The sequence below is a fragment of the Acanthisitta chloris genome, unplaced genomic scaffold (genome assembly GCF_000695815.1).
Source record: "Acanthisitta chloris isolate BGI_N310 unplaced genomic scaffold, ASM69581v1 scaffold2732, whole genome shotgun sequence".
Classification (NCBI taxonomy): Eukaryota; Metazoa; Chordata; class Aves; order Passeriformes; family Acanthisittidae; genus Acanthisitta; species Acanthisitta chloris.
In genome coordinates, this window is record NW_008660849.1 from 133707 (window position 1) to 146227 (window position 12521).

A 12521-nucleotide genomic window follows, 5' to 3' on the forward strand; every position below is an offset into this window, starting at 1 on the left:
TTCAAAGCCAGAATGAAATTTCTGTTTCTTTCTCTGAAAGCATATTATGCCCAAGTGCTAACAGATAATAACTTGCAAAAGTATATATTCCTTAAAGCAGAAATTCTCTTTTCTCAGTTCTGCCCCTATTCATTATAGAGCACCTACATTCTCTGCACTTTTCTCTGTCACACAATCAGATGGAGCAATATGAAAGAGATCATGCTGAGGGACACAATCAAAAGTGTTGCTAACTGCTCCTGCAGTAAGAGGTGTATGTACTCTTTTTGGCATCAGCAAGCGCCCAGGTGTTGTAACGGGTGGCATGGGATCTTTATTTTAAGATAACTCCTTTTCCTTTAGAAAGACCACGGGCCTGATGCAAGATTTTGTTAGTGCCCTGGGGTTGAGTTCTATTTTACAGTAGTTTATGTTTTCTTCCAAGAAGGTCCAGGGTTTGCTCCATGCTGTGCCCCAGACCACCTCTCTAATCCAACTTAGATCAAGAATAAGTTTCTTAAATCTGCTTGGATAGTCTTATTGCTTTAATGCTTAGATAAACACAGAGAGGAAACCCTACCTTTCCTATGAATAAGACAGACATTTTCTAAGGAAAAACAGATTTTTCCTATGGGAAATTGAGTCGTTTGAAAGAGGTTTGTTTGACTGACTGATACATGCTGGAGGAGCAATGCAGCAGGGCACAAGCAATCCACAAGGCTTCTGTAGTGCTTGTGGAGTGACTTGTCTCAGTGACACTGTAAAAGGACAAATGGCAATGCATATATATTGAAATACAGGAAATTCATGTAAACATCAGGAAAAAAATACTTGTACTGTGAGGCCAGTTTAACTGGAACAGGTTGCCCATGGAATTTGTTGAGTCTCCATCTTTGGGGATATTAAAAACCCAACTGGAGACAGCCCTGAGCAACTTGCTGTAATTGAGTCTGCTTTGAGCAACAAAGTTGGATGAGATGATCTCCAGAGGTGCCTTCCTACCTCAGCCATTTTGTAGGGTTTCTGCCTGGTCCATTCTCTTCAATAAGATGAAACTGGGAACTGCTCTGATATAGAAATCAAAGTAAAAGGGTTAAATACTGTTCTGTAACAGGTGACAGTTTCTTTTTCCTTCTTAAATGGAAGCACTTGAAACATACAGTGATGGAGCAACTGATGCATCTTGGATTTTTGCCATCAAAGAATACGTATGATTTTTAAATCCTCCCTTTCTCTCCTAGATTACTTACTGTCAATAAAAGTTGTGTGGGAGGTACCAAAATTACATGTTTCAAAGTAGATGTAGAGCAGAAGAATGATCTCAGAATAAATTATTCTAATGAACAGCACTTGTCTAGTTTAACGTTTTCTCCTCATTTGCTTCAGGCAGCTATGACAGTACTGCAGTCCTTGTATGTCAGTCGAAAAGACAGTGAGGGAATATGAGAACTCCCATTTAAATCTGATATTGTCCAGAAGTTTTACTGCTTCGGTATTTCAGTTAAAGAGTCCTGCAGCTTAATGACTAAGAAGCAAAAATCTTTCCCTGGCTGTGGAGAGCAGTACCATTGTATATTATTTTCTCAATATAGCCTGAAGATTAAAAAAGCTATTTTATTATTGCATGCTTTATGCTAACAACTTTGCACGAACAATTTGCACTAGCTTGTGCAACTGATAATTTGCTTCCAACTAATGTAACATCTGCCACAGAGCCACCCCCAAATGATGAGAAAATGCTTAGGGATGGGAGAATGAGTAAGAACCCCTGAAAAGAAAGGCTGTTCTTGCTATCACATTTCAGACAGCCACAGTTCTGTCCTTAGCTAGCATATTCATCTTGGATAAGCAGCTATAGAAAAAGTTGTATGAAAAGAAGATGCATCGTTGATATTATCAGCCCTTGTAGACTTTGTAATAAGGAGAGCATCCTGAACATGTAATGTAGCCATTGCCTACCACAGAGGTAACTAGAAAGTTGGCAGCTTTGAGGTCTCAGGCTACATTTTTTTAACTGTTTCTTTATCCTTGTAGTCACTAACAAAATGCATGTGTTGGGAGTTCATGGTCAGAGATCCAAAAATACATGAATCCAGTTAGAACTGTGACCATCCATGATAGATGGCATAGCCAGGTGTTGTAGATCTGGTGTGTGCTACAAGCTTTTCATAAAGCTACTGTGGGGAGTAGGAACAGGAAAAGGGCCATTGCTTGTGAGGTAAATGTGAAAAATCATCTCACCTGAAATGGACTCTTCGAATGCTACCAAGAAAAATACTGCTTTACCAACTTTCAAAGTACACATTCATTTTGGCCTTAGTATTGCAAGACCTTTTTGCATAACTGAAAAAGCAAAACTAAGGGAGGAATAAGAATATAGTGTCTAGAATAACATACCAAGTCATGAATTCTGGGATTTGTTCTTTCAGTGACTTAATCTGTCTGTGCCTCTCACAACCTATTCGACAGAACCAATAATTCATGCTTCTCTCTGAGGTACCTACCATTTAAAAAAGAAATGTCAACAGGGTATTTAGTATAATGATTCTGCCTACTTGTTGACACTTTTTTGTATGTAATACAAAAGCCCATTTTTAGAAGTTTGTTCATATATAATGTTCTTACTGTGTTTTAGTATTAACTAGAATCTTAGTGAACGCTGTCCTTTTAAGCCCAGGTATGGTATTTTTGTTATAGAGTGTACTCACAAGCAGTGAGAGCTGTGCAGGAAGAGCAGAACTGTCTGTTACCAAAGCACCAAAAGATAAAGATTTGATTCAATAAATTTTGCTTTTGGGAGGTAAGGCGGAAGGTTTCAGGGCATTGTTAATCTACTGTGGCATCCTTTGTCTGTAAATCTCTTTTCATTCCAGCTCACTGGGGATTTATGAATTACTCGCATACGATGACTGTTTCGTCATCAGCCTCTGACTAGCATAGGAAATATTTCTGGATCTGTTTTCATAAATTCAGTGCTGTGCTTTTGCATTAGATTTTTCTCTCACATAGACCATCCTATTTACTGTATTTGCATTTTGCCTGTCCAGAGTGAAGCTCCACTTTTGGAAGAGTTGTGTAAACTAAAGGTCTTGCAGCATATTGGAAATACTTTCTTCACAAGTTGGTGCCAATTGGTATCATTTTTGGGCAACTAAATACTTGCAGCTGAAGATAAATCAGAGAATGCTGACTGTATGAGAATTTCAAAATCAGAAGTAAATAAAAGAAGTAACAATTTTTAGCAAAATCTAAGAAAAGAGAGTAGAGTAGGATTTGGAATAATCTTAGAGTTTGTGAATACAGAGACAAGAGTATTTCCTAAAATACCCTGCACGACCTGACAAATCAGATATGCCATGCATGAGAGATTTTTGCAGATATTTGTTCTGTTAACAGCGTCTGAACTCCAGTCAACACGCAAAACATGGCAGCAAAGTCTTTGCCTTCCTAAACACAATCATAACTTAGAACATAATCTTTCCTTATCCTGCTTTTTAGTAGGTTCCCTTTTTGTATGTAATTTCACCCTTAGATGCTTGATTTGACCCATAGCCCTCTGTCTTCTGTCATCATACCGTTGTAACATAGTCCTTGGAAACTTTATTTTCCCACAAATATCCATTAAAATAATTAACACTGCCTATTATAAGCTCCGAATGGAGACTAAACAAGACGATAAACCAAAAAAGATTTTGGCAAAATCCTGTGTTGCGAATACCCTTAAGTATGCAATGTTAATACTGATGTATAGTGTGACACTGTAATATAAATAGGTTTGCATTTTCTCTCTTTTTACTCTTCTTTTAGCTCTGAAACTGTGGATCTTGACACACCAAATGCAGAGAAATGTGTATGTAATGTATCAAAACTGTGAAAACAGAACATTGCCAGTGTTCTCAAAGTATTGAGAATATCTCTCAAAGAGAGAGATCATTCAAATAATTGGCAGCACCAGCTTTCTTTTTTTCCCCAGTTACTGTTTTTTCCATCTGTAGCAGAAAGTTCCAGTAAACAGAAGTGTTACAAGCTACCCTGCTGAAACTAGAGAAAGTTATCTTACGTTGACAGAGGGGAACTGCCTGACTGTAAATAGTTTCTTAGTGTCTAAACTTGAAGCTTGAGAAAAAATTGTATTTGACTTGAGCTCTAAAGAAAACTATAAAGGTATAGTTTTATTATAGCCATTTTCCTTCCCAGTGCTTTGGAGGTTGCTGATAGCAAAGTCAGATATATATAGATATATAGCTCAGATAAAATGTTCCTTTGATATTCTACTTCGTTGTGCATTCACCAGATGGCTTAGTTATTATATACAACGAGCTCAAAGAACACATATTACAGGAGAAAATCGTTGCTCAGAGTATTGAAAGGAGTTTTGATATATGTTAAACAACAAGTGACACCTTGCTTTTGGATAATGGAAAGTTTTTCTAATTGTATTTTGGGTGACTGGAAAGCATATAATTCAGAATACAATTAAACAGTTTCAGATTTTCTTCAGAAGTGACAATTTCCACTTGTCTTAAGGTGTTCATCTATTTCATCTTTTCAGTGGCAGTCTTGTTTCCATTTTACACATTATTTTGAGTTACTAGCAACTTATTTTAATATAGAATCTGCTTTACATTTCATTTCATGCTTTCTCTCAGAATTAGTAGAAGTGATGAATTCTTGGAAACTGAGACAAGATGTATGTGCAAGCAGTGGCTCAAAGCTCAGGGTGTATCAGAATCAACATGCAGTGAACATACATTGAATCCAGCCTCATGGTGGGGTGATTTAACAGTATCTTGCAGCAAGCTTGCATTAGTACAACTAAATTTCTGGGTTTGGTGTGAATCCATTTTTTTAGGGTTTGCAGCCTTAAAAAGAAGTCTGTATATTAGTATATAAATTATATCATCTAAATATATATTATATGCCACATCACAGAAGTGAGCTGTAAAAGGGAAAACATTTTGGTGTGGCCATCATTACGACAGGTTGCTTAAAGAAGCAGTGGAATCTACCTGTTAGAGATAGTTGGATCTAGGCTAGAGGAACATGATCCAGTGTTGACTTCAAAGCAAGCCTTGCTCTGATCAGGAGGAAGGACATGACCTCCTTCATCATTCTCTGATTATAAACAGCACAGCAAAAATGGCACTAAGCATTACCTTATAACTGGTAAGAGGCTGCAAATTGCATTCAATGATTTCCTAAAAAAGCAACAGAATAAACATTTTTAGATCTCATCCTCACTTGTTTTGGGGTTTTTTAATACATTTTTTATATTACATATACATCACCTGGGTTAAAAAAAAAGCTGGTGCTGTTTTTTGCGAAGAGTGAACTCAAAGCCCGAAGTCTATGTAAAAAAATCTAAAGTGTTAGTTAAAATCACTGCAGCTGAATAGCTCCCAGGAATGTCACTCAGTTGTAGATTTTGTCCTTAATTATAATTTAATTCAATGAGCTAATTTAGAATAATAATAATAAATTTAATTTAATAAAACCTTTCTATTTTGCAATATGACATAATGTATGGAAAAATGGGTAGACATCTAAATTACATGCTCTATTCCCATTAAAAACTGATACCCCTTCATTACCCTTTCTTCCCAAAAATCTGAGTCAGAAGTTGAGAGGTATGAGCTCAGGTTTGCAGGTTCAATTTACAGACAAAACATTAAAAGAGAAGGCTTTTCACATTGTTCTCACCTGCTTTCAGATTCAGTTATAAGAAAACTAAGCAGGAGTTTTCCTTTTCTGTTTTGACACTGTACAAATATTGGTGCAGAAAAGTCAAGCAGCAGAACGAAACTGAGTTGTGAACTGAGAAGTGCTAAAGTTTTGGGTTTGTATGTGTGTGTGTTTTTCAACCACTTTGAATTAGGTAAGATTTTCAAGTCTCTAAGAGGGAGGGAGTTACACCCTCTGCCCAGCCACACTGCTATTCCTGGGCCATGAAGATCTCTCTTAGTCCTACGCAGGTTGAAATATTTCATGTGATCTAAGTTAGGATGGTGTTGCTGTCTTGGCTAGCTGAGAGCTGGTGTGGATTTAATTGATACTGGCAGCAGAACAAAAAGACTAAGAGCCATGGAATTAAAAGAAATGGGTTCCTTTTTTCTTCCTAGTGGAGGCCTATTTTGACCATTTGAGGTGGCAATACAGTTGAGTAGCTTTCTTCAGATGCAGTCTACAAGGGATCAGCACATCTAGCAAGTCAGCTAACTTTTCAATTACACTTAATAATGGTATTGATGGTAATTTATCCCCATGGACATGTTAGTATTTGCTGCTTGTGAGTCTCTTAGCTGTGAGGCAAGACATCCCCTCAAAGCCAAGCCTCCGTGTTCTGCATGTGAGCTCTGGTGTATGGGAAGTAAGGAGGAAAAAAATTAAAATAGAATACAATAGAATCATTAAGGTTGGAAAAGACCTCCAAGATCTTCAAGTCCAATCTTTGACCAAACACTACCATGATGACTAAACCATAGCACTAAGTGCCACATCCAAAACCAAAGCAACTCCTTGAACTGAAAAGCGAGTTTTGTAAACTAGGATTAGGGTTTGTCCTCTCTGCTAGGAACAGGATTTGAAATTCCAGGGCTGTTAGTGCATCTGCTTAGATTTATTTTTACCAAGTGGCACAAAAGTTTTGATTTTTGCATTGATTCGTGATAAACTGATATAAGAAGTTTTAATATTCAGACACTGTAATGTGACCATTTCTTAGTTTTGACACTAATACATCTGTTCATAGAAAACTAAAATTCAAAACAAGTAAAATAATATGATTAATTATGGAATTTTTTTAATTCACTAGTGATTGTGATTCTGATCTAATGCCATGCCTGCCATGAGAGGGCTAGAGGGAACGGCCATAAACTGAGACAGGAGTGATTCAGGTTAGAAAAGATAGGAAAAGATTTTTCGCTGTTAGGGTGATCAGACATTTCAATAGGTTGCCCAGGGAGGTGATGGAGTCACCATCCTTAGAGGTGTTTAAGAGGCATCTGGACCTGGTGCTGGAAGATATGGTATAGGGTTTAGGAGTTATAGTAAAGTGGCAGGTTAATGGTTGGACTTGATGCTCTTAGAGGTCTTCTCCAACCTTGATCATTCTATGATTATCTGAGTCAAAGGTTTTTAAGAGAAATGGCCATGAAATGTGTTAATATGTATTGCTATTTTTAATAAGCTAGGATCTTAAATAAAGGAGTAATTTCCATCCCATTTCTTTGCCAAGGCAATGGGTTTGTTCCTAGGAGTGCATTAACTGGAGGGAAATACTTCCACTTGAAACCTGGTAAAAAATAAAGTTCTAGTTCAGAAATTTTTATTTGGGTTACTTTTTCCCAGTTGTGATTTAGCAGAATTTTACTGGTGTCTTTCAAATACTAGGTCTGTTTCTGAGCAAACTGTCTGATGGTCTAATGAACATTGTATAAATGCCTTCACACCTGCATTAAGCACTGTGTTAATGGGCATATTTGCATATATATGTCAAGAATACTTTAATTAGATGATGTATTAGAATTGCACAAATAATGTAGCTTCACTATCACACTAACCAAAGGGAAACATTCCTTCTTTATTAACAGAACATGAGGAGAGCAACCATTTTAGAGAGAAACTTCAGTTGTTTTGGCAAACTAATTTGTGGTCTATTTTAAGATGTTTCACAGTGTGCTCTTGCTTTACAACCTTATGAACAGGTGAACTAAAATTACCTTTTTTCTTAGGCCTAAAAGTTTCTTGGCTGGTGTTACCTGACGATGACTTCAGTGCCCCATGTTACATTTCTTTAGTATAAGGATGTTGTAAATATAAACAGTGTATTTTCACTTCTTCCATTTTGATTTTCTTGTAGACATTTCAGCAGTCTTCTCTACAGCAGAAAAGTAAAAAGAAGAACAAAGGTAAAAAACAACTTTGTTTTCATGTATTGGTCGGAAGGGAATTGCCAACATTAATTTTATAGTATTACAGCATCTGAGGAACTAGAACCTGTTAGCTCCTATCAACTGTTTAGTTCAGTTGATCATGCTGAGAATGTGTTAGTCCATTACTGGTGTCTCATAGTTTCTTAATACCCCTGTACCTTCATGAATCTGCTTTCATGGTTTTTTTAAATACTCAGACTCTAGCCTCTTTGGGGCCAGGGTTGATTTTTCCCACTGTGTTCATGTAATGCCTTTCTGCCTCACCTGCTCATTACCTACGCTGTCAGGTAATTTATATCATAGTAAATTTTCCTCCTTTGATTTAGAAGTACAAAGGTCTTAGGAACTGCTTAGTTTCAAAAGGAGCTGCAAAGAGAGATTTTTGAACACCTGTGAAGTATTTAAATAGTATTTGGCAACCAAATGTGAAAGTACATGAATTAATATGTTCTGTGCTTTAATCTGATGTGAAATATTAATCTCTTGAAAATTACAAATAACCATTTTTCTTATTTTTAAATATCTTGCCTTTCTTTTCTCTATAGTTTCTTCTCTTTCTGTGTTGCCTTTTTTGTCTCATTTATAGAATATGAGCTCTCTGAGATGCTGAACATGGTTTGTTTTGCTTTGCTTTGGTTTTTAATTTATGGTGATTTACATAGGCTTGGTGTTCAAAATAGAATGTTTGTAATAATTTGTTGATGGCAAATTGAGGTTGAAATAATTAATTTTCTTAAACAAATATGTAGTGCTTTCAGGCTAGCTGATTTGTTGATTTAGTGGACAAGTCAAATGCTTTCACATCAACTCGTTTTCAGCTCCTATTCCTGGTAAAAGCAAAAGACGGATCTCATGTAAAGACCTGGGTCGAGGGGACTGTGAAGGCTGGCTCTGGAAAAAGAAAGATGCCAAGAGTTATTTCTCCCAGAAATGGAAAAAATACTGGTTTGTCCTGAAGGACACATCTCTATATTGGTATATCAATGAGGAGGTAAGCATTTGTGCTCCTTGTCTTAACAAAAACTCTGTGTAGTACTGTTGCCATGATTTAGTGGGAAACCAGTGCTTTGAGTGCTTATGGATGTGAATAACTTTACTCTCCCAAATAATCATAAGGAACTTCATATTTAACTGCCTGACAAAATTACCATTAAGGTCTAGAGATATTTGGTCCTTCCAATTCACCTTTTACTACATGGAGAAATAACATATTTTCCTGTGTCTTGCTGACAGCAGTTTAGAATAGATCTATCCTCAAACCCTTGAAAGGGAAAAGGTAGTTATTTAATCCTGTCATTCAAGTTTAATCATGTGAGTGTAAACTTTAATGATGTGCTGCCTGATGTCCCTTGTTTATCTGTGCTCGTGAAATCATCAAAACCTCTGGCAATTAAGAAAGATACTTCTGTTTTCTTAGTTGTGTTCCCATGTTGTTCCTCCTTTGTAGCTTTTGATATGATTTCAGTGCTCATATTACTGAACTGAAAAGTACAGGAGTGGCCCAGCTGAATTGAGTGCAGTTTTGATTTTGCAGCATATTCTGCATTAGTACACATTTGTTTATATCAGCTTTAGCAAAAAAACTTTTTGCCAGTGAGTTAGGAAACCTTCATTTTAAATCCTATTAGTGTAATTAGTAAATACGCTGAGATAAAATCATTGCCAACATGTGGATGTGCTCTGTCCTGGACTGGTTCTTTTAATCACTGCAAGCATTTGTGCCTAGTCTTTTCAAAACATTGTAATCCCCAGCTTTTCCTTGAGCAGACAGAAAGCAAAGAATGTTCCATGAAAAGAGTTACCAAAGTCAGTTTTCCTATAGACTCATTCCATTTGTGCCTTGATCCCAGCTTCACATCAGTAACCCTAACTCCCTCCTCTCCAACCTCCCTCCCCTCCAACCTCCCTCCCTTGGCTACTACAAGGTCTTCATCAGGGCAGTAATTGATGCCTACAAGTACAGTGAATGGTCAACAGCTGTGGCCAAGGAGCACATGGAACCTCTGAGTTGTGCCATACTTTCCTGTGCAGGCAGTGGTCTGAGCACCTCTGTCTCCCTCCCTGTCCCAGGTTTTCCTGAGACTTTCTGAGACTCAGTTATTTTTGAGACCTCAGCTCCCCCAGCCCAGTGTCTGTAATCACCAATAGATTCAAAGGCTGGCAGGGGGTGCCTCACTGACAGGTGGACAGCCAAGCCAACGGTGCTCTTGCCAAAATTCTGTTTCCTTAAGCAACCATTCAAAAAAGAAATAGCAAGATTATTTCAAACAGTGTCCTTTCAATTTTAAAATCCCTGCTAATGCAGAGTCTGTTAAAGCCTTGTACCTTCCACATAACAACTCCAGCTCCACGTTTATAGGCTGATTTGTGTTATTTATTAATTTTTTAAGAAGGCATATAATCATATGGACTGCATATATAGCATGAATAACCATGGGAATTCTTAGAAAGATGGAATTCTGTGGAATTCCTTAACATACATGTGTGCTTTCTGCAGCCTCACTTCTATGATCCTGTATTAATTTTGCATGCAAAGTTATGAGCAGTTAAATAAGAGAGTCTGTGCTATTGATGTAATAGTAGCTTAAAATAAATAATGCTTGCAAACTGTGAAAAGTCAAGGGAGATTGAATATCGGATAAAATAAACTATGTGCAAGTCTTGTGAGGAGAGGGGAGGAAGGTCAGATGCATGCTGAGTGCTGTAGAGAGATCAAAGTAGCTGAAGAGCTATCATGCCTCTTAGCTGTGATATCATATAAAGATGGTAAACAACACACATTGAAATTGCTTTTTTCCCTATTTCTTATGGTAGATTGCACTCTCCTTACTAATTAGTCTATCTTCCTCCAAAATGAACTAATTATAATAACTAATTGACTGAATACATTTGGTCATTTTGTATGTTTTCAGATGTTGGTTCAGCTGTGAAATTGTTTGAGAAAAATTGGGTATTTAAAATTGTGGTTTGCACTGAGGGATCTGTCTCACTGCTTTGGCAAAAGTCCCAGTGACTTCTGTGGGAGGTTTGCCAGAGCAGAGCATACATTAGTATTCCTTACATAAGCAGGCAAGTGAAAATATTTCTAAGTTTTCTGTGAGGTGAGGTTTCTGACACTTTAACTGCAGTAATATCTGGAACTATCTTTGCAGGATGAAAAAGCAGAAGGCTTCATCAGTCTACCTGAGTTCAAAATTGACAGAGCCAGTGAATGCCGCAAGAAATAGTAAGCATGCTCAAAAATAGTACAATGATGCAATAAAAAAAGTGGAACAAAGGACCAGGTTTTCCCTTAAAACAGTGACATAATGGACTTTGTTACAATGATCATGGGATTGTATGACAGAATAAGCTTATACCGAAAAAGCAAATTAATTTCTTTTCTGTGTGTGCTGTCTTGCCCAAAGAAGGCTATTTTTTCACTTCATCATGAATCACACTACTTGACTAGACCAAAATGAATTATAAGCAAGAAGGCTGCTTGGCTGCTTCTGTGCCTTTATTTTCCTAGTTTTCCTTTCTTCTTTTGTTTACTTTCTGTTTGGGTTTTTTTTTTTTTGCTTGTTAGGGGTTGGAGAGTGTTTGTGTGATACCTTTACACTCACTAAAGAGCTTTAAGAATAATACTGAGACCATCCAAACAAAAAAATTCCCCAAGTTTATAGTCAGGCATCAATATTTAATGTAACTGCAAATTAGTTAGCATCATCTCAAAGTTTGCTGATACAGTATATGAGTCCTGATGCAGAATAAAAAAAGAGAATGACAGTGATTTGTTCTATTTTTTATATATAACCTACAGGTCTCAAACCATGTTTCTCCTCACCTGTTTATGCTGCTATCCAGATTTGTGCCATTGCACAAATCCATTTGTTATTTAGATGCAAATTCAAGCATATGTAGCAATATGACAGGTGCATACTCCCACAGAGATATTTTTAGAGTCATTATTGTTCAAAAAAATTTTTGCCTTGCTTCCTAATGATTTTTACTGCTCTTTTAAGTTTAACAGGACTTTGGAATTGCTGAAATGTGTACGAAACAGCAGTTTCAAACATAATATGATATGATTTGTAGTACATACAGTTCTACAAAAAGCACTAATCTTGTATCAGTTGGTCTGTATATCTCTTCAGGATGAACTCTACTCTTCATGATGGTCTCAAAGGGCAGAAAACGAAAACTGCATTTAAAACAAAAATATACTTCAGCTTGGGCTTATTGCTGTATGTCCTTGGCCCACATGGTTGAAGTGTTTCATTTTTTCTTTTTTGTGGGGGCAGCAGCTTAAAGTCTATGTCGTTTCTCAGAATTGCACCCTGATTAAATTGTTTTGTTTTGGTTTCACTTGATTTAGTATCTTCTGCATAGTAGCACATAAAGTGCATCTATTAAGATTCCCTGCTTGGGTGGCAGATAAAGGGAAAAAAAAACCTCTAAAGAATCCAGACAACAGATGCTTTAACTGTTTTAAGAAGTCAAGTTTTGGGACTCAATAACCTGCTGATGTCTTTCTAAACTAAGCAGATGTCACTGTACATCTGCTTTGACTTGCGTAACATTGTGTCATGCTGTAATGTGTTAGAGGAATTCTTTTACTCTCAGTTTTAT

General features: G+C 36.9%; 1 protein-coding gene across 1 annotated transcript in view; it reads left to right on the forward strand.

Annotated features, from left to right (window-relative positions):
* Positions 1–12521, forward strand: part of CNKSR2 (connector enhancer of kinase suppressor of Ras 2) — a gene marked incomplete at its 5' end in the record, with an annotated part of 160947 nt that overhangs the window by 101682 nt on the left and 46744 nt on the right. The window contains 3 exons of the mRNA XM_009069964.1: positions 7838–7886; positions 8729–8901; positions 11063–11136. Coding sequence (XP_009068212.1) covers positions 7838–7886; positions 8729–8901; positions 11063–11136 — 296 coding nt within the window. The remainder of the gene's footprint in view (positions 1–7837; positions 7887–8728; positions 8902–11062; positions 11137–12521) is intronic.